The sequence below is a fragment of the Artemia sp. Qi Xiang Cuo genome, chromosome 15 (assembly GCF_049724085.1).
Source record: "Artemia sp. Qi Xiang Cuo chromosome 15, ASM4972408v1, whole genome shotgun sequence".
Classification (NCBI taxonomy): Eukaryota; Metazoa; Arthropoda; class Branchiopoda; order Anostraca; family Artemiidae; genus Artemia; species Artemia sp. Qi Xiang Cuo.
The window spans coordinates 8,633,355-8,660,150 of NC_142808.1; the positions used below are offsets into that span (position 1 = coordinate 8,633,355).

Below are 26,796 nucleotides of genomic sequence, written 5' to 3' on the forward strand. Positions count from 1 at the left end.
ATAAATATATATATATATATATATATATATATATATATATATATATATATATATATATATATATATATATATTCAATATTTTTCAATAATTGAAAAATAATTTTCAATAATACACAAATGGTTCTCGTGCCATTTAGAGGGTTTGAGAAGAGGGAGCAGCACTCTTATTTGTAAACCTAGATTTGCCTAGTGATATAAATTTTTCTGTTGATTTGCTGTTATGTCATGTAAAAAAAAACATAAGCCTTAAATATCAATCAGTTTCTGCAAAGCACAGATGATGCAGCGGCTTTTAGAAAGTTTAGAGGGGGATTACTTACTTACTCCTATTTGCGGTAATTTCTGCTTGATTTTAACTTCTTGGATTAACAATTTTTACTTTCGTTTGTTCTTACCTTACCTTAGACCTTAGCTCCTCCTGTACCTCCAGAGGCACACAGGGCGTCCGTTAACAGCCTCCAATCATCCCGCAAACGAGTTACGGCGTAGATATCCTCCCAATCTGGGATTAAGGATGCATGGAGGGCTTTCCTGTCCCGCTCATATGTCCTGCGCAGCGTGTTTTTGGGCCTTCCTAGTCGACGCGTAACGTCTGGTTGTCACTGAAGAAGCATATTCGGTCGTCTCGATCATGGCATATGGATAGGATGGCCAAGATAGCGCCATCTTTGCTGCCCGACTACATCAGTGACATCAGGCTGGTTTTTGTAGTGGCGAATTTCCAAGTTTGTTATCCTATCATTCCAGTTAATGCTCAGGATACGTCTAAGACAGTAGTTTTCATATGCAGCGAGTCTTTTTGCCTGCTCAGCTGTGAGTTTTATCATTCCATTGCGTACGTCAAGATCGAAAGGACATTGCTTCTGAAACGGCAAAGTTTTAGCTGGAGTGAATACTTCGCTGATCCCCAGACTGGTCTAAGTCGTTGAAATGCCGAGCTTGCCAAGGCTATTCGTGTCCGCAAATTTTTTCTTTTTTCGGAATCACCACTAAACGAGACGGTGCTACCAAGATATTGGAAGTCGGTGAATTGCTCTCTGCGTTGAGTCCCCAACTGGACATTCATCGGTGAGTCAGTGGCTAACATCGCTTTGGTTTTGGGGGCGTTGATATGTAACCCAAACTGCTCGGCTCTTTCGGCTAACTTGCATAAAAAGTCTGGAAGTTTGCGTTTATCTTTCTCCATCAATCCAACATCGTCTACAAAGTCGAGATTTTGGACTAGTCTGCCTGCAATTTTGATCCGTATCCATCATTTTGCCTGAATATGTAGTCCACTTTGAGAATAAAGAGGAATTGAGACAATACGCATCCTTGTTTGATACCTGTGATCACTTTCAAATATCTTGTATTTCCTTCGGAGATTCTCAAGCAGCATTCCGCGTCTTCGTACACTGCTATGATGGGCGAACCAGCTTTTGAGGAATACCGTAGAAGATCAGGATCCTCCATAGTATTGGGTGGTCTTTTGAGTCGACCGTTTTTTCAAAGTCGACGAACAATAGATATAGACGTTATCTCCACTCGTTTAATTCTTAAAGCATGGTGCGCAGTGTGACTATCAGATCTGCGCAAAATCTTTTTGGTCATAAACCATGTTGCTCCTCGTGTAAATGTGGGTCTAAGGCAGCATGGAGTCTTGTCAGGATGATTATGCAGAAGAGTTTTTGGGGAATCGAGAGGAGACTGATGCCTGTGTAATTGCCACTGACTGATGCGTCTCCTTTTTTGACAATTTTATAATGGTTCCTGCTCTCCAATCTTTGGGGACTTTTTCTTTTTGCCAGAGGAGAGAAAAGAAGACTAGCCACACCGAAAGGGACCTGCAGATCGATGACCTAACCATTTCTCCAATTATACGGTCACTACCCGGAGATTTTTCATTCTTCAGCTTATTCGAGGCGGAAAGGATCTCATCCGCCGTCGGCTCGTCTTCATTAACGAGGACATCCATAAATGGGCTGTCCGGAATGTCTGGTGAAACAGAAGGGGACGGGCGGTTGAGAAGGCTTTCAAAATAATGCACCCATCAATTTTTCCAATCATCTGGATCGGTTAGCAGTCTTTTGTTTTCCTCTTTTACTGTTCCATCTTGTAGGTTGATCTTCCCAACGATTTCTATAGTTAGGTGGTACACAGCTCTCTTGTCACCATGTCGGGCTGCTTCTTCTGCCATTTTTGCTTTCTCATTGAGGTGCTGTTGCTTGTTTGATCTAGCACTTCTCATCACTTCTCTGTCTGCTTCTTTATACGCTATGTCTTTCATGACATCTGCAGAAGGATCATTACTAATCGTGCTCGGTTTTATTTTTTTTGCGATCTTCGATCAAGTCCCATGTTTTTTGGGATATCCACTCTTCCTTTATTGACTTTTTAAAGTCAAGAACTTCTTCAGCAGTTTTGTGTAGTTCTGTTGTATAGTCGTCCAAGCTTCTTCCACGTCTTCTGGTATATCAGCAAGTGCCTCAAATCTGTTCGAGAGTTTAATGCTGAATTGCCTCCTACCATTCTTGTCTCTGAGCTTCTCCACGTCGAAACTTCTTTTTAGTTTTGTTGGTTGTCGAGATCTGTTGAAGCGGAGTTTCAACTTGAGTGTTGCTGCAAGAAGTTCATAGTCCAACCCAACGTCTGCACTTCTGTAACTCCTCACGTCTTTCAGACTAGTTCTCTGCCGTTGTCAGATCAGAAAGTGGTCAATCTGGTTTTTGATAGTTTTGTCTGGGGATGGTCATGTATACTTATGGATATCTTTGTGCTCGAATAATGTAACTCCTATCAACAGGTCCTTCGACTTGCGAAAGCTGATTAGCCTTGCACCATTTTCGTTGACAGTTCCAAGCCCGTGATGTCCAAACACCTCGGGGTAATAAGACATATCCTGACCAACTTTTGAATTTAGCTTGCCTGCCAAGCAAGCAACGTCATGGAGAGGGACGGAGTCTAGTACGGACTGGAGGGTTTCATAAAACTCGTCTTTCGAGGCTTCATCATCGGCATCATTTGTTGGTGCATGGCAGATGACTAGTGACATTTTTGCATGTTTAGATGCAAATCGTGTATACAGGATTCTCTCCTTAATCGGCTTGCACGAGCAGAGAGATTTTGTTGCATTTGGGTTCAATATAGCTGCGACTCCAGGTGTATGTCTGTCCACTTTTCCGCTGTACAGAACTGTATAATTCGTGTTGCTGTTTGCTGCTTTAAGCTTCTTTTCTTCGCAGCCTTTCCATCCTGCTCCAGTCACTGCGTGGATGTCTAGCCGAAAGTTTTCGCACTCTTCTAGAACTTGTTCAGTTTTTGAAAGAGCCGACATGGTCCTTACGTTCCAATATCCAATTCGTACTGGTTTATTCGCGTTCATAAATCTGGTCGAGGGGTTTTGCTTGGGGCGTCATCATATTGGGATTTGATCCGAGGCTTTTTACTGACGTTTCTCTAGTATATTCTTTTTCTACAGGAGCGACTTGCTAGGCCACTGCCCAACCGGTTTCTTCGGCTCGGCTAGGGGCAGGGACGCCAATCCCTGACAGGAGGCCGGAGCCCCCCCAGTGTCTACCCAACTTGCACAGGCTGTTGTCCATGTCTGGATCTTCCGCCCTTTCGCAGTTGTCCTCCTGGAAGGAATCCTCCCACGACGGTATCCTGCAGTACCATATAATTTAACCCATTGCTGGAAAAAGGTTCGCAACTAGCGGGACGTGTCCACACGGCATTTGGCCCTTCTCAGTGTCCGTCAGAGGGGTCTTCTTCCTCCTTCGCCTGTATTTTTGACCCCCAGACGAGGTTACCCCAGTTTCAATTATGGACCCCCAGGGGCTATGTCCCCCCTTGGTCCGCGTCTCCCTTTATGGAGGTACCCTACATATCTGTAGGACGTTCCCCTATCCACCACCTGAAAATGCGCTGAGTGGCCTTGGGAGGGCCCCTACTGAGAAGGTGACTCAGTAGATTCTCAGTTTGTTCTATTTGTCCGTTCGTCCTAGGATTCGTTTATTCTTTCATAGCAGTATATGCTGCCATTATGTTTGACGTGACTATTTACTACAACATCAGTTTGTTTTGGGCTTCATATATTCATTAATTGTAATTTCAGTTCATTTTAAGCTTGGATTATTGTAGGACATAATATTCACTTGTCTTATTGTTTAATAGGGATTTTTACTTTATTTTGAAAATCTTCCCTTTTCGGAAAAATTTTTTCAAATTAATAACAATCTTTTCTACCATTTCGTTGCAAAATAATTTATAAGTAAAATTTCTGGTTTCTCAAAGGGGTATGACTTATTCTCTATCTATTAATTTATTTATTCATTAATAAGCACATGCACATTTGGATAATGGTGAAAAGGAGAAATAAGAAAAGATAGAAAAATGAAAAATAACAAAAGTAAAAAAATATAAAAAATGAAAATAAGAAAAAATAAGGAAAACAAAAAAATAATAAAACATAGAAGAAAATTTAAAATAAAAAAGTAAACATAGACACATCTAAATCAGAAAAATGTAATAGAAGAAATGTAAAAACTGGCTAAGCATCACAAAATGAAAAAATAAATCTTAAAGAAGAGAAAACGATGATACTAACAGCCAGTGATGAATAGGAAAGAACTATGCAAATATTTCTGTCGAGATCACCGCTCAACCGTCTTCAGTGCAGAGTAAAAAAATACAGATAAAGGTCCACAGGACAAAATAAAAAAAAAACCTTAAAAACTAACTCTGAAATTAAAATAAGAAGACCCTTTCTAAATGGTGCTGTAACGGTGCTGTAATGGTGCAAAGGTAATCTTTCTTGTTTTAAGATTTAACATTTTTATTGTCACATTCACAAATGAATAAACTAAACAACACTTTCGCGCCGGAAAAAACAAATGAGGGTTTGACGTTGCACAAAAGTCCACGTAACTAATTACCTGTTAGCACACAAAAAACTTTTTGTACTATTACCACTACTTACCTATTAAAACATTCAGCGTTTGTTTTAAGGTTGTTCTTTTATATTGTCCTGTGGAATTTTATCTGTATTTTTTTATTCTGCACTGAAGACGGTCGAGCGGAGGTGTCGAACAAAATGTTTGTACATTTTCTTCTATTTTTCACTGGCTGTTTCATCTTCGTTTTCTCTTCTTTACGAATTGTTTTCTTCTTTTCGTCAAATAAAAATAAAAAACAAGAAAACATACGAAGAAACAAGAAAATAAAAATGAAAAATAAGAAAAAGTGTACAATCAACAAAAATATTGAATAAGGCAATCGTGAAGGCATAAATGGACTCTGAAAGCCATACCTGAGAATGTCCAGTCCCAAATATATAATTATGAAACTAAATGAGGGACACTACTGAAAACTAATTTTTGTCAATAGTAGAATATATAGATTACGCACTTCTGATAATAGCAAATTAGATTAACCTGATCGATTCCAATTTCCAACTATGTTAGATTAACGTAAAAAATGAAGTGTCGAATAGAATCGAATATAACTTACTGACACAAAATCACAAAGGGCCGTGGTCATAAGAAAAAGACACTATCATACAAACATAAATTGACACAAAAGTATAATCTAGGCTAGTGAAATATAACCCCCACCCCTAATCTTCAAAAAACCTTTCTCTATGCTCTATACCCATCGTCAGGAGCCTTCCGCATCTCTTTATACCTCCCATATCTTTCCTTGCTAATAAACTTATTATCTCATCTCTCTCCCGAACCTCAACCCCAAACAATGCTTTCCTTAAATCTATTAATTCACTACACTTCCCCACAAAATGAACCAAATCTTTCTCTTACCCGCACATGGGACAGAAGTAAGGACCAGAAGCTTGCTTAACCCCTCACAGATAATTCCTTCTCTCACCTAGTGGTAACCCGTCTGACTTAACACAAATAATAAACTTTAGCTGCCTCTTTTGAAACCCCGCCTTTAAATACAATTTTTCTCCCCACTGCTCCTTAGCCTTTGCATATAACTCCAGTGACCGGGTCTCATTCACTCGTGCATGCACATCTTGATTTAATGGTCCCTTTACCTTTCCTTGACCCTACTTGCAACTTATCATTCCTGTAATCCAATCCCTAGCCCACCATTTCATAGCTCTGAAAAACCACAATCATGCAATATCATCTTTATTTCAGATGGCCACGTATCACTATTTGTGATTCTCAGAGCTTCTAAATATTCTGCTTTTTTTATTCTTACTATGGACGTACTCACTATTTTCTCCCATAATCTTATCATCCCTACTAGTCTAGTACTTCTTAAAAAAATCAAATCTAGAACTTCACTAAATACTAAACTATTTGTTGAAAAATGTAGACCTAAAACTCTCTTAAAATACCGAAGCTTAATCTCCTCCATCCTCTTACCAGCTATACAGTATACAGTAGTTTACAGTACATTGATTAATTTGATGCTGAAAAAGAAAAATTCACTTTTTTCTCTTCAAAAATGTAATTTGCTGGCTTTAAGAAAAAAATCTGATTGCGCAAATGCTTTGTTTCCGTGTTTCAATGTGCCAACTGACATATATACAAGGATCACAGTGTATATTTGTGGAAGAAACAGTGCTTGAATATCCTTTTTTTCTTCGTAGTCGTCAATGTACAAAATGAGACTTCATCATCTTCTTCTAAGGTTGTGCAAGGAATTAATATGTCATTTGGCTTGTCAATTTATCTAGTCTGGCCTTGACTCTGTAGCGCTGAAGATGAGACTCCCAATTACATACATTTACTTTAAACCTGATTCTTTAAAGGTGTCTTTTTTATCATTTTTGTTAGAGTATTATGATATTTATAGCTAAATAGCACTATTTTTATAGTTTCAATTTTTAAAACGATAAATAAATACATAGTTTTTTAGTACTTTAGGAGACACAGTCGAACTTTACAACAGTAGAAAATTTTTGTCAAATATTTTATTTACTTAGCCTTTCAAATAATAAATTATCTTCAAGGCGTAAAAAGGGGGTACCCGGAGCATTTTGTCGTCTCCAGGTCTCCGTCCTTTTGATACTTTTTTTAAATTTTGCTGCCCACTTTTTGTCAATTATATCTGCATCTGATACAATGATTTCATTCTCGTCTTTGACCTGGATGAGTCTGCTACTCTGTTTCCCACCAACCTCATTAGTCAGCCGGTAAAAAGGTTGAAAATCACCATGAGAAACTTATAAATATAGTCTCTTTTATTTTCACAGTAAAATTATCTTCAAGGCCGTACCCAGGGGGGGGGGTTCGGGGGGTTTGAACCTCCTTCCCCCGAAATGTTTGTCCGACTCGTAAAAACATAAAAAAATGGATATAAACTATTTTTTTGTGTGCTTTTTTTTGTGTAGCCCCACCCCCCTGAACAAAAAATCTTTAAGTAAAGCCCCCTGAAAATAATCCTGGGTACGGCCTTGATTATCTTCAAGGCATAAAAAGGGGGTAGCTGGAAAATGTTATCGTCTCCAGGTCTCTGTCTTTTTATTACTTTTTAAAGTGGACTGCCATATTATTTTTATAGTTTCAATTTTTAAAACGATAAATAAATACATAGTTTTTTAGTACTTTAGGAGACACAGTCGAACTTTACAACAGTAGAAAATTTTTGTCAAATATTTTATTTACTTAGCCTTTCAAATAATAAATTATCTTCAAGGCGTAAAAAGGGGTACCCGGAGCATTTTGTCGTCTCCAGGTCTCCGTCCTTTTGATACTTTTTTTAAATTTTGCTGCCCACTTTTTGTCAATTATATCTGCATCTGATACAATGATTTCATTGTATCAGATGCAAACTTATATACAAATATTTTATTTACTTAGCCTTTCAAATAATAAATTTCTTGTCTAATCTAATTCATTATATTTTGAAGAGAGTTCTCAATGGAGAGAAAACGAGTTGAAAGACGTGAAAAATTTCGAAAGATAAAAAGAAACAAAGATTTCACTAACGCCTTTCTCAATTACTTCGACTGGATATCTTATACAGGTATATTTGAAAAGGGTTGCAGTGAATTTTTGATTTTCGTAGTGGTAGTAGTTTTCTTCTTCTTCTTCTTCTGGATTGGTTATTTGGAGACACCAGTTTATAATCTCCATGTAATGGTAGTTTTCCTCTTTTCTACTAATTCCTTTTTCCATCCTAGTAGCTACTTTGAATTATATATCTGACAATAAGGTAGATCCACCTTGATACAATTTCAAAAGCACGAAAATACTGTTATAAATATCCTATTATTAGAAAGCAATATGTTGCATGTTATAAAGATGAATTGCGTGCTTTCGAAATTACATCCATCTGTCAAAATAATTTTTCCCAGCAATGTAGGTTTCATACTGCATGATCACAATATTTCTATAAAAAGGAAGACATATTTATTATTAAATATTAAACTGAGCAAAGGAAAAAAAAGAAAAGAAAAGAAAATTACTGACACAATATCATTGTCGAAATTGTGAAACTTAATGTTTGAGGGTACTTGCATTTTTAAACGGGAGGGGGGAAGAGTAGACTAGGGCAAATGATCTGCTTGTGTGGGGGTGTGGCCAGAATTTCCTGAAGGAGTTTGAGACAGAAGCAGTGGTGGATACAAGCCCCCACCCAAGATTTTTTCTGGTCATCATTCCTTGTTTTTTTCTTTTTTTTTACTCTTTTTTTAAAAATAAATTTGGCAATTTGGTCAATTATTGGAACCTTTGTCACATTTGCCCATCCAAATATTTTATTCATTGGCACCCTTGTCACCTTGGGCCATGTGCGCCCATAAGCTGAATTCCAGGGGGGGCAAACCTCGTCTAATTGGTACTTTTAATGCTATATAATAGAAATCTCAGAAAAAAAATATAAAAATAAGGTAGCATCATTCAGCCCGGGGGGCGGGAGCCCCCCTGCCCCCCCCCCCATATGGGCACCCATGCCTTGGGCCTCCCCCAAGACTTTGCTCTAGATCCGTCCCTGGACAAAAGTGCCCTCAATTTTTATATCATGTCTTTAAATAACTTAATTCATCCTTCTGTATGCATTTATTGTTTTCCTTCGAAACGGGCACATTTGATTGAAAATGCTTAGATCGCCAAACTCTAATAGAATTCAAAAATATTCTTAAAATTCATTTCTAAATGCGTCTAAAGCTAAATTATAAACTTATGGATAATTAATTATTAACTCTGCTAGTGTGATTTACAATTCTGCCAGATATCTTCTAGTGTAATTTTCTATTCAAAATTACCTCCTTTAAGCTAACAAGATTTAAATTTTGAGATGTACAAATTATTTGTAATTACTAAGTTTTGTTTTTGAGTCGCAACACTGTTCCTAACAAGATTCGATATAGGCTACACATTGATTCGCCCTGTGGCTTTTTTAAAAGTGCCAATGGTATCAAAATAAAAGTATTTTTTTGTCAATATACATATCAAAGGTCTATTCATCAATGAAAACCCCGATTTTACAAAATTTGCTTTTTGTTGGTTTAAAATTAAAAGGTCTTTAAGGCAGCAGCACTGCCTTAAAGTTTCATTTGAAAAATAAAATATAAAACATAATTATTCCAAATTTCATTTTACTGTTCTTGGTGCTTTAAAGACCATTTTGAGACCCCCCCTCCCCATGTGAAAACAACTTGTGTGATCCTGATTAGGTAAGACTTTTAATAGATTTTCAAGTGCTTAGAGAATTGTTAGGTGTTTCTTAAATTGCCCACCAACTTCAAACTGTTCTTAACAAAAATAAGTTTTAGCTTTGCTTTCATTTTTTGTATTGGCATTACCCCTGGAAAACAGTCTACATTATTATTCCCTGTATAACGCTTTTTTAAGATGCATTAGTGGTGTGACACTCTCTCCCGTGTGTAACCCTAATTTGTTATTTAACCTTTTAGTGAGTTTGCAAAAGAAAGAGAGCGAGTGGAAAATCGACAGGCGTTTTTGAAGTTACGTAGACAGCAACAATTAGAAAGGGAACTAAATGGTTATGTAGAATGGATTTGCAAAGCAGGTAAGATTTTTGCATTCGGTAAGCATGACCGTGCATGGGTGGCTGTAATAAGCCTTTTATAAGAGGTTTTTGGTGATAATATATATATATATATATATATATATATATATATATATATATATATATATATATATATATATATATATATATATATATATATATATATATGTGTATATTTTTATTTTAAGGTGTTTGAATTGCGTTAATTCCTTGTTAAAATATATACAACTATTTTTGCAATTGCCTGTTTTTTTGCTCTTTACGCAATTAAATGTTTTTTTCATACTACAGTCTTTTCAAAAATATTTGATTATTGAAGCTTCCCCGATTTATAACAACGATACGTATTAAGCTTGAAACTTTTGGTTTTAATTTTTAAGGTTTTTCAATTGTTGTAATCCCTTGTCAAAATATCGAATCATCATTTGTAATAATTGCACACTTTCTTTTTTTGGGCCTTCCTACTGACATTACTTAATTGGTTGCGTTCAAACATGTAAGCTTAATCAAAACCCAATTAATTAATAAATTAATTGAAAACCCAAAACAAACAAAAATTAAAAAAAATAACAGAGTCAAACTCCGGACCTTTCAAATACCTTGAACAAAATGGCTATCTCAAAATTTTATTGGAAGTGTTTGGGGAAATAATGGGCTTGGGGGGGGGTATTTACCCACTGATCACTTTCTATTAATAAAAAAGGCACTAGTCCTCTCAATTATCAATTAAATGAGCCCATTTTGAAGCTTCTATGACAACGCTTTCTATAAAAACCTTATATGCCCTAAGGGCATAATTTATAATCCTTGTCCTGAAAGCTATGGAGGGGGGGTTGTCATCCTCAAACACATAATTTCCAGATCTTTCAATTACATTGAGCAAAATGGTCATATAAAAATTTTGATCTGAAGTGTTTGGGGAAATTATGGGCGTGGGGGGGGGTGGTTCTCCCTCTGATTACTTTTGACTATTAAAAAGGGGCAATAACCCTATCATTTCCAATCCAATGAGCCCTTTTTGAATTTTTTACGACAAAGCTTTCTATAAAAACCTTATTTGCCTGTAGGGCATAACTTACAACCTTAGCCCTGAGGGCTATGGGGGATTGTCATACTCAAAGACATAATGTCTGGACCTTCCGACTACATTCAACAAAATTTCAATATCAAAATGTTGATCGGAAGCGTTTGGAGAAATGATGGGCGTGGGGGGGCATTCACCCTCCGATCGCTTTTTACTACTAATAAGGGCATTAGCCCTCTCAATTCCCAATTGAATGAACCCTTTTTGAAGTTTCTGCGAAAACGCTGCCTATAAAAAACCTTATATGCCCCCAAGGCATAACTTACAATATTTTCCAGGAGATTGTGGGAGGTTTGTTATTCTCAAAGACATAATTTTCGGACCTTTCAACTACGTTGAACAAATGGTTATATCAAAATTTTGATTGGAAATGTTTGGGGAATTTGCGGGCGTGAGACGGTGGTTAGTTGCCCTCCAATCTCTTTCGAGTGTTAAAACAGGCACTAGCCCATTAAATTTTCAATCGGATGAACCCTTTTTGAAGGTTCTACGACAGCGCTTTCTATTAAAACCTTATATGCCCCCAGGGCATAACTTGCAGCCCGTGCCCTGAGGGCTGTGAAGGGGGGGGGTGTCATCCTCAAACACCTAATTACCAGATCTTGTAACTACGTTGAACAAAATTGATATATTAAATTTTGATTGGATGTGTATGGAGAAATGGTGGGCGTGAGAGAGGGGTTAGTTGCCCTCCAATCACTTTTGACTATGAAAAAGGGTACTAGCCCTTTCATTTTCCAATCGATTGAGCCCTTTTTGAAGTGTCTATAATCACCCTTTCTATATAAACATTAAATGCCCCCAGGGTATTACCTACAACCCTTGCCCTAAGGGCTAGGGGAGTTGTCATCCTCAAAGACATAATTTCCGCACTTTTCAAATACTTTGAACAAAATGACTTTCTCAAAATTTTGATTGAATGCGTTTGGGGAAATGGAAATGGGAGGGGGGTTAGTTGCCCTCTAATCACTTTTGACAATTAAAAAGGGTATTAGCTCTTTCAACTTACAAGGACATAATATAAAGGGGACTGCCCCCTGCTTAACATCTCGCTCTTTAAATTAAAGTTTGAATTTTGTTCCAATTATATATATATAACATATATATAACAATAAGTTTAATTAGAACAATAAGACGCTTTTTTAAAAGTACTAAAAACTTTGGCGTAAAGAGCGAGGTATTGAGGAGGGGCAACCCTCTTTATATAGGTAATAGTATTCTGTTCGTTTTAAGCTTTAATGTTGCTCCTTACTTTCAGTTGAAAAACCTGTTTTTTTTCAATTTAGTAACTTTAATAAATCAAATATTATTAACATTTTGAGGGATAAACATCAGCTAATGTATATTAAACTGACTATGCTCATTCATTTGTATTTTTTTTTTTTTTCAGTAAAGTCCAAATTATCTTCTGGCCTTGGGAAGGCATAGGGGTTTTGAGCCCTGCTCATTTTAATTTCTCTTCGTTTTGAGTTTGAATCGGTTATTTATTGTAATTTTGTTCATTTTGGGTTTCATTTATTTGCCTCTGCTGATTTTTTGGTAGTTTTATCACTTGGTAGATTATCTGATTCTATTGTTGCTCTTTTATGGTGAAATGGAGTTCTTTAATTTTCTTTGAAACGAATTATTTTATGGAAAAAGTTTCTTTAAATTAATTTCGCCAGAAAAGCTGCCTTTGTCAGTGACATATGTTCCAAGTTTAAGCACTTATTTGTAAGTTTTACATGTTCTGTAGTCCGCATTACTTACAACTTTATTCTCTTTTCTTCTAGAGGAAGTTATCCTTGCAGAAGAAAGAACGACAGAAGAAGAAAAATTACATATCATGGAAGGTAAGTTTTAGTTTCCTTGTAATATTTGCAACTTAAGTTTGTCCGTGTAATATGCTATGGCTGGCTCCGTTCTCTGAAACAGAGTCTGGTGACCCTGCCGGCAGAGTCACAAGGTTTTAAGCGTATTAAGTACGGCAGGGTACTTGTTTTGGACAATTTTAAATGCTACCACCTTCATTGTGTTTAAAACCTCAAAAGTAAACCAATGCAGCCAGGTCTGCTGCTATGGCTGCCCTGCTTAACCACACATAGTTTAACAACCTTCTTTGCTGAGATTGAGGACGGTGATTGCCATGTTGCACTGTCAGGGTTGCCGACTTGCACACTTCTCGTCTGAAATACACTTCTTTTTTTTTTTTTACTTCAGAGGGGACACGGAAGCGTGAAAATCACTCTTTTTGGGTTTTAGTTTTCATTCACTTTGAACCTCAGTAGTTGGCAACTTCGTCAGAAGTGTAATTTACCCAACGAACATGGTTACGTACTTGTACATTTTTCATTTGAAATGTACTCTTTTATACCATAGAGGTGATGCGCAAGCTTTGGCAGCCGTGCACGTGCAATTTTTTTGACTTGCACTCTTTTTGAGCAAAAATCACTCTTTTTTTTACCTTGATTTGTACTATTTTTGGACGTCAGTGGTTGGCAACCATGCTACAAACCATACCAGTGACTATGGCACCTTTGCTGATAAGCAGAAGGTCATTCTATTATGGTCTATTATATAAGGTCTATTCATTAGGTCTTTCTATAATTTTATTCTTATTCTTATGAAGCAGTATTGTTATGGGATTCTTGTGATATAGGGGTTAATTAACTAATTGTAAATTTACAAGTTTCATGCAAGAGAATACTTGAAGACAGCAATCGAAACATATTTGCTTTTTCTTTTCATTTTTTTTTCAATAACAGAAAACCACCTTTGTTTGGATTCTGAATTATTTTTTTTCTTCGTTTAATCGATTGAAATTAAAAAAAAAGGTTAAAGGAAATTCATTTTATAAACTCCACTTTCATTATTTGGCACTTGATTAGAAAGTTTCAACATGACAGATGGCAGTAGTTCCAATGCTAACATTGTTGAAAACCATTTAAATAGAAACACTATTTATTTAGATCTTACGGTATTAATGAGCTTCATCAATACTTCTGGTGGAAGACTCTCAGGAATTCCTGATTTTATTCTAAATAAATTCACATATTGTTTCATCAAATTCTTCCCTTTGTTTCAGACCAAATCCTTGGTCTGAAAGCACTTTAGAAACTAAAATATCCAGAAACTTCTTACTAGAAAGCTAGAAAAATTAAAGGCAAAAAAAAATCATAGAATCCACAGAAAAATTTCACTAAGAATGAATTCATCACTAGGGGTGGTATTCCTTCTGTTAAAATCACATAAGTTCAGAAAGTCTAAAAGGCTCTATTCCCCTGTTTGAAAATGACTAAATAGACCTGAAAAAATAACCCCATCCGTTTCTCACAGAAAAGGAACTTGTCCAGTAAAGAAAAATGTACTGGAAGAACATATAACCGTTTTCTGGATAGAATTAATTTAAAGAAATTCATCATGAGGAAAAATTCATTCTCTGAATTTCTTTCTCAGCCTCTCTCTGTGTATCTTTATCTGTCTCTCTCTCTCTGTCTCCTTATTTCTATTTCTATTCTCTCTCACTCTCTCTCTCTCTCACTTACTCTCTTTCTCTCTCTCACTCTTTCTGTTTTTTAAACAATATTTCTTTTTTGTATAGCTAGAAAGATGCTGAAAATATGTAGGAATAAATTGGAAAATTATCCTCAGAACCTGAGTTTAGCAGAACAAGGTTAACTTTTCTTTCCGCACTAGATGCACGTAGAAATAAATATGTTGCACTGATAACACTATTAAGGTATTCCAAAAGTTGGAGGCTTTTGCGCTTATTCGAAAGCCTTAAAATGTTGCCTAAAAGAAATTGTATTTGGGTTTTGCGAAGCTAATTTTTAAAGTTAGCTTATATTTTTTTTTCTGGCAAAATTCTAAAATACACAAATCTATTCCTGTGAAAAGCCCATCACATACCAACTGATCTTGACACTATAAGACTTATTTTGTATGGCTAAAAGTGATATAATACCGGTTTAATGCGCCTAAATGGTCCAAAAAATGGCGAGATTTCTTTTTATATTTATTTTTTACATTTACTTTTTTTATGTACGTTTTTTAGTAGTGTAAATGGTCTGTGGAAATACTAAGTTGATCCAATTTGTGTGCTCTAAGTTCTTGCATTTTTCATTCCAAATGTATCTATTTAATAAAAGCGATATAATTTTTGTATATCGAGTAAACAATTTCATATCAGAACTAAGTACTAAAATTTCTAGGCTCGATGACTTCTTTCTTCAATCCTTGACGGAACAAAGCATATAGATGCTTGGCAACTGTGTAACCTTGTGAAGAAAAATTTATATATTAGTCCTGCGCTACTCATTCGAAAAGGCTTAAGTGATTCAGAGCATATGAGCCATTCACAGGGCAATTATAAAAAACAATAAAACAAACTAAGTGGAAAAATCAAAAAACAGGTCTCGTATTGATATCGATTTTAATGCAGTTGTCTCTGAAAGCAACTTTTTCCTTACTTCTTTAATGTTAAAATTTTCTTCTCGATTTTCCGTGCTTGAGCAGGAAAGTGCTTCGGAAATATTTTAAAATGTGCTTAACGAATTCGTTTCTAAAAAAAACTTTTTTGTAAATCAATAGCCATACCGTTAAAAAAAAGTCTGTTACTATAACCTAAAAAAGCAAACAGTCACCAGATACAGCACTCTTGGTGTGCATATCTCAGAATGCCCGGTGTGCCATACAGTCCCGCTTTACTTTGAAAACTCCTACCACAAGTGCCACAGTTCCCACAACTTGGAAGAGTTCTGCCCCCTAGGTATATTTTCACCACGCTTGGCACACACTACGACTTCTCGGTTAACGGTGTACTCGATTTCTGAAAGTCTGCGACCTTGATTGATCTATTTACGGTTTCACGATTTCTTGATCTCGACCTCCATCACGATTTCTCGGTTTATGGTGTACTCGATTTCTAAAAGTTGGTGACCACGGTCTCTCGATTTACGGTTTCACGATTTTTTATCTTGATTTCGATCACGATTTTTCGATTTACGGTGTACTCGATTTTTGAAAGTAGGCGAACTTGATTTCTCGATTTATGGTTTCGCAATTTCTCGATCTCGATCTTCATCTTGATCGCGATTTCTCGGTTTACGGTGTACTCGATTTCTGAAAGTCGGCTACCTCAATATTTTGATTTACGGTTTCACGATTTCTCGGTCTCAATATCGAGCTTGATCAGGATTTCTTGGTTTACGGTGTACTCGATTTCTGAAAGTCGGCAGACCTAGATTTCTCGATTTACGGTTTCGCGATTTCTCGATCTTCATCTCGATCATGACTTCTCGGTTTACGGTTTACTCGATTTCTGAAAATCGGCGACCTCGATTTCTTGATTTACGGTTTTACGATTTCTCGGTCTCGATATCGATCTCAATCAGAATTTTTCAGTTTACGGTGTACACGATTTTTAAAAGTCGGCGACCTCGATTTCTCGATTTACGGTTTCACTATTTCTTGATCTCGATCTCGACTTCTCGATTTTCGGTGTACTCTATTTCTGGATTGACTTTTGGAAGGCACCTATAATATAGAAAAATATCAAGTACAGGAAATATGTGTTTATATATAGTTAACGGTTAGAAAATGAATATAAATTAAATAAATCTGTAAATATATTTAAAAAACTGTAACTGTATAAGAAATATAAGTTTTAAGTTTTCTTAGCTTGAGTACATAACATTCAGAACTGAGTCTTGATGTAGATGTTTCCTTTGTCACTTTGCAGGCTGTTAAATTACTTTGCTGGGGGTCATCTTTAGTGAAATACTGCCTTACTGTCTTCGGGGTTTAGTGGCAGCACATTTTCTAATATGAAAGAAGGGGTGTGGGTTCAATTTGCTCTGTCGGAAAATTTCCTTCTAGCAATTGTTCACTATTTACAATTCTTCAAGTTACTATTGGCAGTCAAATTGGCAATTTAGTTTAAAATTGACAGTTGAGAAACCATATTGTGACTAGCATTATTCGGTGTAATGCTTTGACGAATAGTAGTAGAAGTTAAACTGAGTCTCTTAAAAAAAAAACATTTTAAACTCGGTAAAATGCCAACTACTCTAATAAAAATAATCATATAAAGTTAACTTAGCAATAAAACATAGGTAATTCATTATGCATTAACAAATTTCCTTTTTTGAATTTGCCATGCACATGAAATTAGATCATACGAGTATGTTATTTTACAAGTTTGATGATACGTCGTTCCATATACTTTAATTCTAGATTTATGTGAGCCATGGTTTGCAAAAACAAGGAACAAAATGAAAACATGACAAAAATCATTGAAAACATTGTCCTCCTTCACACATAATCTCTCTTTATACATTTAGTCAACTTCTCAAATTCTTCTTCTAATATCCTGCTGGCTCTGTAGCCTAATATCCAGAAAACTCTCAAACGGAATTACTTCCCCAAGCATAAAATGCTATATTTGATTTTTATTATTATTAGATGATGATGATATGTTTATTTAACAACAAAAACCATCTACAAACAAAAATTAATATGATTCACCCAAAACCAAATGGAGAAACCTTGAAATCTTATATATTTTAGTGCTACTTATGTCCTTTAACACTAAAATCTCATAACTGTTCAAAAGCATACTTAAATTATTCCTCCTCAGAGACCTAAAAATAGTGATACTGATTTTTGATTAGCAAATATTCTTTAGTTTATGCCTTATACGTATGCCCAGTCACAAAAACACTTTTTATTTGCGTACATAAAAGCTTCACTTATAAGCTCTCTGTCGTACATTTGATGCTATTAAAGTCTGTTATAGGTCTGATCTTATTTTCCTAGAAAACCGGAGAAATGAAAAGGAATTTAATGGTGTATTTGATCTTGAAAAGCACTTGGTTTCTATAGATGCAAAGAAGCCATTAAAAAAGGATAGTAAAGAAAAATCTTAAAGTAAAAGAACTATAAGATAATAGAATAATAATAATAATAATAATTTATTTATTACCCACTATAAAAAAGAAGTGGAGTAGTACATCAAAAACAAAAAAAAAACAAAAAGTAACAAAAAAACAAACTCGCACCCTTAAAAATTATTTATAAAAAACGACGTAAACTATGGTGCGCAGTAGACCCTGCAGATAACGACAGCTTTCCCACGAGCACAGTCACTTTTTCCTGTAAATCAGGGAGGCCGAATCGTTATATTAGATGCCGGGTCTACTGATGCCGTGGTTCCTCCCTCCGGAACCACGGAGGGAGGAACAAAAGGTAACGAGAAAATTTAAAATAATAAGTTCGGATAGATTTCAGATCTTTAGGCTTCAGAATTGGAAGAAAACCAGATAAAAAAGAATAGAATGATCGCAAAATGAAGAATATAATTCCCAAGTGCTTTTCAATTGTACCTCCCTCTATTTGCAACAATTTTTGAATATCCTATCTGAATTGTTTTTTGCATTAGAAACTGTCAAAGCCTGAAGTGTTTTGATATTATTAGTAATGTGAAGACCAAGCCAACGAATAGAAAAGACACTGGGAATAGAGAAAAAATCACAGTTAAGAGGGAGACTCGCACTCGAATTAAATGAAGTATATTCGCACTTATCGACGCTAAACATAAGCCCAAATCTGTCTGAACTGGTCTGAGATCCAGCTGACAAAATTTGAGAGCCCAGCCCTAGAACGACTGACAAGGAGAAAATCGCCCGCATAAGCAAAATACGAGACATCAATTCCATCAGAAATGAAAGTCGAAGGCAATGATGAAAGGATAGGAGCAATACATAACTTAAAAATAGTTGGAGGAAGCACACCACCTTGAAAGACCCCATGCAAAAGAAACACCTTTGGTAAGGAACTTTTATAGAACCCAATAACTCTGACAACGTAGTAATATAAAGTGCAAAATTAGCTCCACTCCAGTTATTCTTGTAAAACCACTTAGAACTTTGTGTAAACGGTCTAGCAGAAGAGAAAGCGACTAGTGAAGCAGAGAACGAAATCGGGAGGTGGTAAATATCAAGATCGTCTTCATGAACAAGAACAGTCGATACTGTTCTTATACTGAATACTGAAATATTTGGCGAGGAAACTACATGGTCAATATTAGACAAACTTTCAGATTGGTGAATATATGAATTATCAATACTTTTCTCGACTATTTTATAAGCAGAAAAATCATCAAGGACTATATTGGATCGAACTGACTGACTTGTAATATCTGTGTTGAAGTCACCAACCACTTTGAACTCATAACCAGTCGATACAACAGACGTAAGAATAGCCTTAAGATTTGCCGAGGCTTTCATATACGCGTTTAAAGCGGAAATAGTTTTTTTGTTACACTGGAGACACACATTTATCAGCACAGTATTACCAAACCGAACCGCAAGGATGAATTTATCACTGTGAAAACGCACTGGAGAGAGCAAACTCAGGTTATTCTTAACAATGTATGCGAGGCCTCCAGAAGGTCTACCCAAAGTGACCTCAGCATTAGTTGTAAAAATGGAATGATTACGACTTCTTTTTAACACATTAATACTAGTAGAAGTCAGGAGGTGCTCTTGCAGGCATACTATGTCAAACCGGTCACACAATTCATCAATCATATGCTCCTTTAAACGAGTATTTATATTAAGCGAAACAATCAAAACAGGCACAACCATTTCTTCTTGGCAATGATATTTCTCAGCACTTCGCATCTAAGACTAAAGGAGGCATGATTTTCACCACAATTGGCACATCTTGCATCAAGCTGACAAGGAGAATCCTTGGTGGAAATAGGAGGACCCACACAGCGTGCACACTTCACAACCAAACTTGTACAATCAGCTACTCTATTGTCTTGCGAACGCCATTTGAAACAGCACCGAGGTGCCGACAGATATTCTTTCACAGATAAGTATTCATATCCAAGTTTAACACCATTTTGCATAGCCTTGGCTTTTGACATGGAGTGCCAAAACTCAAGCTTAACCGTGCCAGTGTCACCGAACCGCATAGCTTCCGCCACACCTGGATATCCTTGAAAGAATGAGAGGTCTAAGTCCTTCGATATTCCTCTAACTATCCCGAAAAACCACTTAGTAATCCCCTTGGATGGAGATTCTGCTAAAATCAATGAAATTGAGTCTTTGAATTCTTCAGCAGCATATTTTCAACATTAACTAGCCATTTGTCACCTTGTAAACTCAGCTTGATAACTGCATCATGCGGCTTACTTTATCGAGCACTTCTTTGTGTTTTATCGGATCATTTAGTGTTTGCGGCACCTTTGAGACAACAACAACGGTGTGAGAGTTAGTTGACAGCGTCGCACGGGCAAGGCAGTGGTGGAAAGTGATTATCATACGAAACGAACTTACTTGAACCGGTCTTTAGGAAGTGTTCCATTCTATTCAGTTTTGCGTTCAAACTAGAATAAACCAAAGCAGGGATGACAGGTACATCATTTGGAGAACGAATTACAAACATTGGTAGGTATATGTCTTCATCGTCGCATTTCACGAATATGCTTAACATATCCTTCAGACGGCTTTCCAAAGCCTTCGGCCCCTGTTTTCTCGGAAGCTCAGTCCTAGGTACGGCCACATCGTAGAGGATTTTTTTTAGCTTCGATTACACTCGGCAAGCCCAAAAAAAACTCCGTTTCAAATTTCAGTATCGTTTTCATTCACTTCAGTATCACGGTTAAATTGCAAAAAAATTAAAACCGGCGAAAAAACATGTCCATTATTTATTATTCACTGTACATATAATAAGAACCAGATACCAATAAGAGCCAGATACCAATAAGCGAAAGAAACGTAGTTTTTTCTTACCAGAGCCCCGCAGTTTAAGGAAGTAACACTCCCAGCAGGTACAACGGCCCTTGCAATGGCCATCACGGATGCGTGTTTATTTATTTTCATTTTTTTTTCCAGGGGCGATCGTATCGTCCCATTGGTCCTAGAATATCGTGGGAAGGCTCATTGGAACGGAAATTGAAAGTTTTAAAGCCCTTTTTAAGTGACCAAAAAAATGGAGGGTAACTAGGCCCCATCCCACGCTCATTTATTTCCCAAAGTCACCCGATCAAAATTTTGAGATAGCCGTTTGAATCAGCATGGTCGAAAATATGATAACTATGTCTTTTATAATGACTTACTCCCCCAAAGTCCCGGGGGGGAGGGCTGAAAGTTATGAACTTTACCCAATGTTAACATCTGGTATTGGCTATTGGAAAGTATACAGACGTTTTCAGGGGGGATTATTTCTGGTAGGTGGGGGGTGGGGTGGGTCGGGAGTTATATGGGAGGATCTTTTCAGGAAGGAAGTTTTCATGGGGGAAGGGACATTGCTATGAAGGGGGCACCGGATTTCCCAGCATTATTTAAAAAAAGATAAGAAATTTAATTAAAAAAACAAGTTTTTCAACTAAAAGTAAGGAGCAACATCAAAACTTAAAATGAACAGATAATATGACGTTTATAATTGGTTTCACCCCCTAGTCAGTGCCTCGCTCTTTAAGCCAAAGATTTTTTAGTACTTTCATAAGAGCTACTTATTTTAATTAACGGCCTTTATGATTAAGGGGTCATTTTTAAAGAAATGGAACAAAATTCGAACTTTAGCTTAAAGAGCAAGGTATTAACTAGGGGGTGAACCCCTAATATACGCATTAAAAATCAATGAATATAGAAGTTGGTTGCGTAAGTTAATTCGTAAGTTACATATATTTATTAATAATAAAAACGTTCGTAAATAAAATTAAACAAGTTTCGAGAAAGCCATTTAACCGAAAAAGTCAAATTAATATGCAAATTTTGTTTTAATTATTCATATACGGTGAGCCAAAATCAAAACCTCCATTAATTAAAAAACGTTCAAAAATTAAATAAAAAAACAAGTTTTTTTTTAGTAAAAAATTTCTGTTCGTTTTAAGTGTTAAACGACGTTAAAACTTAAAACGAACAGAAATTATTCCGTATATGAAAGGGGCTGTGCCCTCCTCAACACCTCGCTCTTTACGGTATAGTTTGATTTTCTCAAAACTCTATTTTTTAAAACTATAAAAAAAACTTTAGCGTAAAGAGCGAGGCGTTGAGGAGGGCACATCCCCTTTCATATACGGAATAATTTCTATTCGTTTTAAGTTTTAACGTCGTTCCTTACTTTCAGTTAAAAAAAGCTTGTTTTTTTATTTAATTAAACAAAAGATGAGAATAAATAAATACAAATAATTTTTCAAGTGTAAAACTATAAATCCCATTCGATATATAAATAAAACCCAAAACGAACAGAAACCACAATGAATAATCGAGTCCAACTAAAACATAAACAGAAATAAAGAGGAATGGGGTTGACGCCCCCCGTATCTTTGAAAGCGAGATCATAATTTGCATTGTTACTTAAAAACAATCCTTTTTTTAGAGCTTTGTTTCTTTATTTCTCATAATATCGAAAAAAAAGAAGACAAATCACCATCATAACAAATATTACTGAAAAAAAAATTTAGATTGACAGTTTAATATACTGATATTTATTCTTGAAAATCTAATAATTTTTTATTTACATTTCTACTTTTAAATTCTTACATTCCTAGAAAATTCCTGCTTTATACCATATTCCAGCCCTAGGATATCCCAAATGGATATCTTGACAACCTGTTCTATTTTGACAACTAAAATATTTTAATTTAGTTCAATACGCTAAAATAAACTAGAATATTTTAATTAAGTTCAATAGTAGCAGTAATAGTAGTAGCAGTAGCAGTAGAAAAGAAGTTGCAGAAATATTAATAGCCCTGGGAGTTTCAGCCTAATACCCTAAGGCGTTGCTGGGATATTGCTAATATACCCCTTTGATAACCTAAATATATATGGTACGTTTTGATTCAGTTCGACACTATCCTCACCATACCCTAAAACTTTCACTAATACACTTAGCATTAACAATAGTAGTAGTCATAGTATAAGAAGTAATAGCAAGAGCGAAGGACGTAATATTAGTGGTAACAGTAATAGTATTAGTAGCAGCAATAGTAGTCACATTGCGCCTTTTTGGTCTAGTTCAACCCATCTTCATGCCCTGACAGTTTGAAATTAATACTTTTAGCGTTTCTAAGATAGTGTCTGATAAGCCTTTCTGATAACCTGCGTGCACATAGTTTATTTTGATTTAGCCCAACATCCCCCACAACAGTCCTGGGAAATTGTATAATTAAACCATTAGCCTTAGTAATAGTAGCACTACTAGAAGTAGCAGTAGTTGTACTAGTACTAGTCGTAATAGTTGTAGTTTGCATATGATGCGTTTCTATTAGTTCAACATACACCTCGTCATGTCCTGAAAGATTCAACCTAATACTCTAAGCCGTTCTTGAGATACGCCCTTTCGGTAGCCTGCAGACACATAGAGTTTTTCATTTTAATTCAACATCCCCCTCAACACTTCTTGAAAATTTCTCTTTAATACACTTAGCCTTAGTAGTAGTATTTGCAGTAAAAGTAGAAGTAGTAGTAATAGTATGTGTATAATACCTTTCGGTTGATTCAATATCCCCCTCAGAATGCATAGAAAGTTTCATCGTAGTGCCCTGAGATCCAGTTGTACTAGCAGTAGTAGTCAGTAGTAAAAGTAGTTGTGATAGTAGTTGTAGTAGCAGTAGTAGTACTAATAGTAGTTGGAATAGTAGCAGTACCAGTTGTAGTAGTAGTACGCTCACAGTGTTTTTTATTATTTCAGTATCCCCTTAAGTCCTGACAGCTTCAACTTAATGCCCTAGACCATTTCTGGGATATTGCTAATACCCCCTTTTAACATCCTGCATGCACATAATGTATTTTGATTTAGTTCAATATTTCACCAAACATTCCCTGAAAGTTTCACCGTTTCTAACCCTTAGCTTTATGAATGGTAGTAGTAATTGTTGTTGTAGCGGTAGTAACAGCAGTAGCAGTTGTAGTGCTACCAATAAAAGTTAGAGTAGCACCACACAAATATTGTCTTTTGCTTAGTTCAACGTCTCCATACACCATCTCCTGTAAGATTCAACATAATCTATTCCTAATATATTGGTCACAAGCCCTTTTAACAACCTTCTTGCACATACTTTTTTTGTTTAAAAATTCCCGCCCCATATCACCTATAATTTTCTCGCCCATATCGTTAACCTTAGAAGCCTTAATACTCTTAACTGTTCCTGATATATTGCTTATGTGCCCTTTTGACACCTTGAATGCACAAAATGTGTTTTGATTTTATTCAACATCCCCCTCAACATTCCCTGAAACTTTCACCAAAATTCCTTTAGCCTCAGTAGTGTCGGTATTCGTAAAGATAGTAGTTATAGTAGTCTGTATATAATGCTTGTTGGTTAGTTCAGTATCCTGCTCAACGCACACTGAAAGTTAAAACTAAGCCGTCGCTCAGATATTGCTAATACACCCTTTTCATAACTTTTAATGTACATGATGTGTTTTTATTTAATCCAACATTCCCCTGATTATTCCCTGAAAGCCTCATTTTGGTACCCTAAGCTTCAGTGGTAGTAATAGTCGTATTAGCAGTAATAGTAGTAGTAGTAGTAGTAGCATCAATAGTATAAGTATGTACACAGTGTCTTTTTTTCAAGATACCCTGAAAACTTGATACCCTAAACAGTTGTTATGACCCTTAGCTTTGGTAGTAGTAGTATAAGTAGCAGTAGTAACAATAGAAAAGTAATAGTAAAAAGTAGTAGTAGTAGTAGCAGTAGCAGTAGTAGTAAAAGTGCTAGTGGTAGTAGGATTCAAATATTGCCTTTTGGTTCGTTCAACATTCCCCATTAACATGGTACGTTTATGCTTAATTCTGAAATACATCCCTATGATATTGCTGATAGGCCCTTTTGACAACCTGTATGTACATAGTGTGTTTTGATTTAATTCAAAATCCTCCTTAGTACTCCATATGATTTCACCTTGATACCCTTAGCCTTAGCCTGGTAGTAGTTGATGTAGTAATACTAACATTAATTGTAGTAACGGTAGTAGCAGTAGTAGAAGTAGTAGTTGTCGTATGCACAAATTTTCTTATTGTCGTTGAAAATCCCCTTCGTCATACCCTGAAAATTTCAAGTTATTGCTCTAAACCGTTTCTAAGATATTAGTTATACACCTTTTTGACAGCCTGCAAGTGCCTAGTGTTTTGATTTAATGCAACTTCCCCTTCGACATTCTTTGAAATTTTCACCTTAATACCCTTAGCCTTAGCAGCGGTCTCAATAGGAGTAATACTAGTAGAAGTAGTAGTAGTAGTAATGGTAGTAGCAGCAGCAGCAGTAGTGATAGTAGTAGCTTTAGCTGTAGCGTGCACATTTTACATTTTAGTCCATTAATCATACCCCTTATCATTCCGTGAAAGTTTCCATTTGATACCCCAATCCATTCCTGAGATAGGCCTTTTTGACAATCAGTATGAATATAGTCTTTTGATTTAGTTCAACACTCCCCTATATATTCCCTGAAAGCTTCACTTGAATGCCCTTGGACTTTTTGTACACCAACGGTCAAAGACGCCCCCCTCTCTGATAACAAAGTACTATATGTAAGCAAAGCGCAAAGCGCATAACTTACAGTCCTTGACCGAGTGATGTGGGGGTGGGGTAGTATCCCCAGAGGCATAGTTATTTAACCTTTCAATTGAATTGAGCAAAATGGCTATTTTAAAATTTTTATCTGATGAGCTTGGAGAAAAAAGGTGCGTGAGAGGAGGACTTGTAACTCTCCAATATCTTTTGACTCTTAAAAAGGGCACTAGACCTTTCAATTTCAAGTCAATGAGCCTCTTCCAAAGTTTCTATGACAACTCCTTCCGTACGAAGTGCATTTGTGAACAGAAAAAACAGCAAAAACATTATGCCTACTTCGTTTCTTAGTCAGCACTATTGCACTGCCCATGAAAGTGTCAACTTACATAACAGGCTGAAGGAGACTCGTCTTAGTTTTTTTTTTTTTCGAGCGACTTTCTTTTCTATTTTGTAATGAATGTCAGACAGTATAACTTATTGGAAAAGTTATTTGGATGTTGGACTAAATCAAAACAAAATTTCTACATAAAAGTTGTCAAACAGTCGTATCGGGCATATCTCACGAATGGCTTGGGGTATTTAGTTCAAGCTTTCAGGGTATGTTGAGGGTTGAGGAGGATGTTGAACTATTCAAAAAGCAGTAAGCGCATGCCACTACTTCAATCACTACTGCTACTGCTGCTACTGCTACTTATCCTACTACTACTGCTACTGCTACTTCTGTTAACTTTACTACTGCCACTACTTATGCTACTATTACTACTAAGGCTAAGGTTACAATAGTACAATAGGCAGAGAGCATTAAGTTGAAAATTTCAGGGTATTCTGTGAAGAATGATGAACAAACCAAAACCACCATGTGCACACTACTTCGATCACTACCATCACTACTACTACTACTAATGCTACTATTACTACTACTCTATACTACTACTACTACTGCAACTACTACTTCCACTTTTACTACTACTCCTACTACTACTACCCCTACTACTACTACTACACTACTACTACTACACTACTACTACTACTACACTACTATTACTATTGCTACTACTGCTGCTACTGCTAATACTACTACTTCTACTACTACTACTTCTACTACTACTTCTTCTACAACTACTACTACTACTAGCACTACTACTATTACTACTGTTACTACCTCTTCTAGGGCTAAGTGTATTAAAGTGTTTCTTTCAAGGATTATTGAGGGGGATATTGA

General features: G+C 36.1%; 1 protein-coding gene across 1 annotated transcript in view; it reads left to right on the forward strand.

The window, feature by feature from the left end:
• Window positions 1-26,796, forward strand: part of cac (calcium voltage-gated channel subunit cacophony) — a 534,146-nt gene that overhangs the window by 233,387 nt on the left and 273,963 nt on the right. Inside the window, exons 10-11 of the mRNA XM_089100885.1 lie at window positions 9,866-9,981; window positions 12,838-12,897. Coding sequence (XP_088957011.1) covers window positions 9,866-9,981; window positions 12,838-12,897 — 176 coding nt within the window. The remainder of the gene's footprint in view (window positions 1-9,865; window positions 9,982-12,837; window positions 12,898-26,796) is intronic.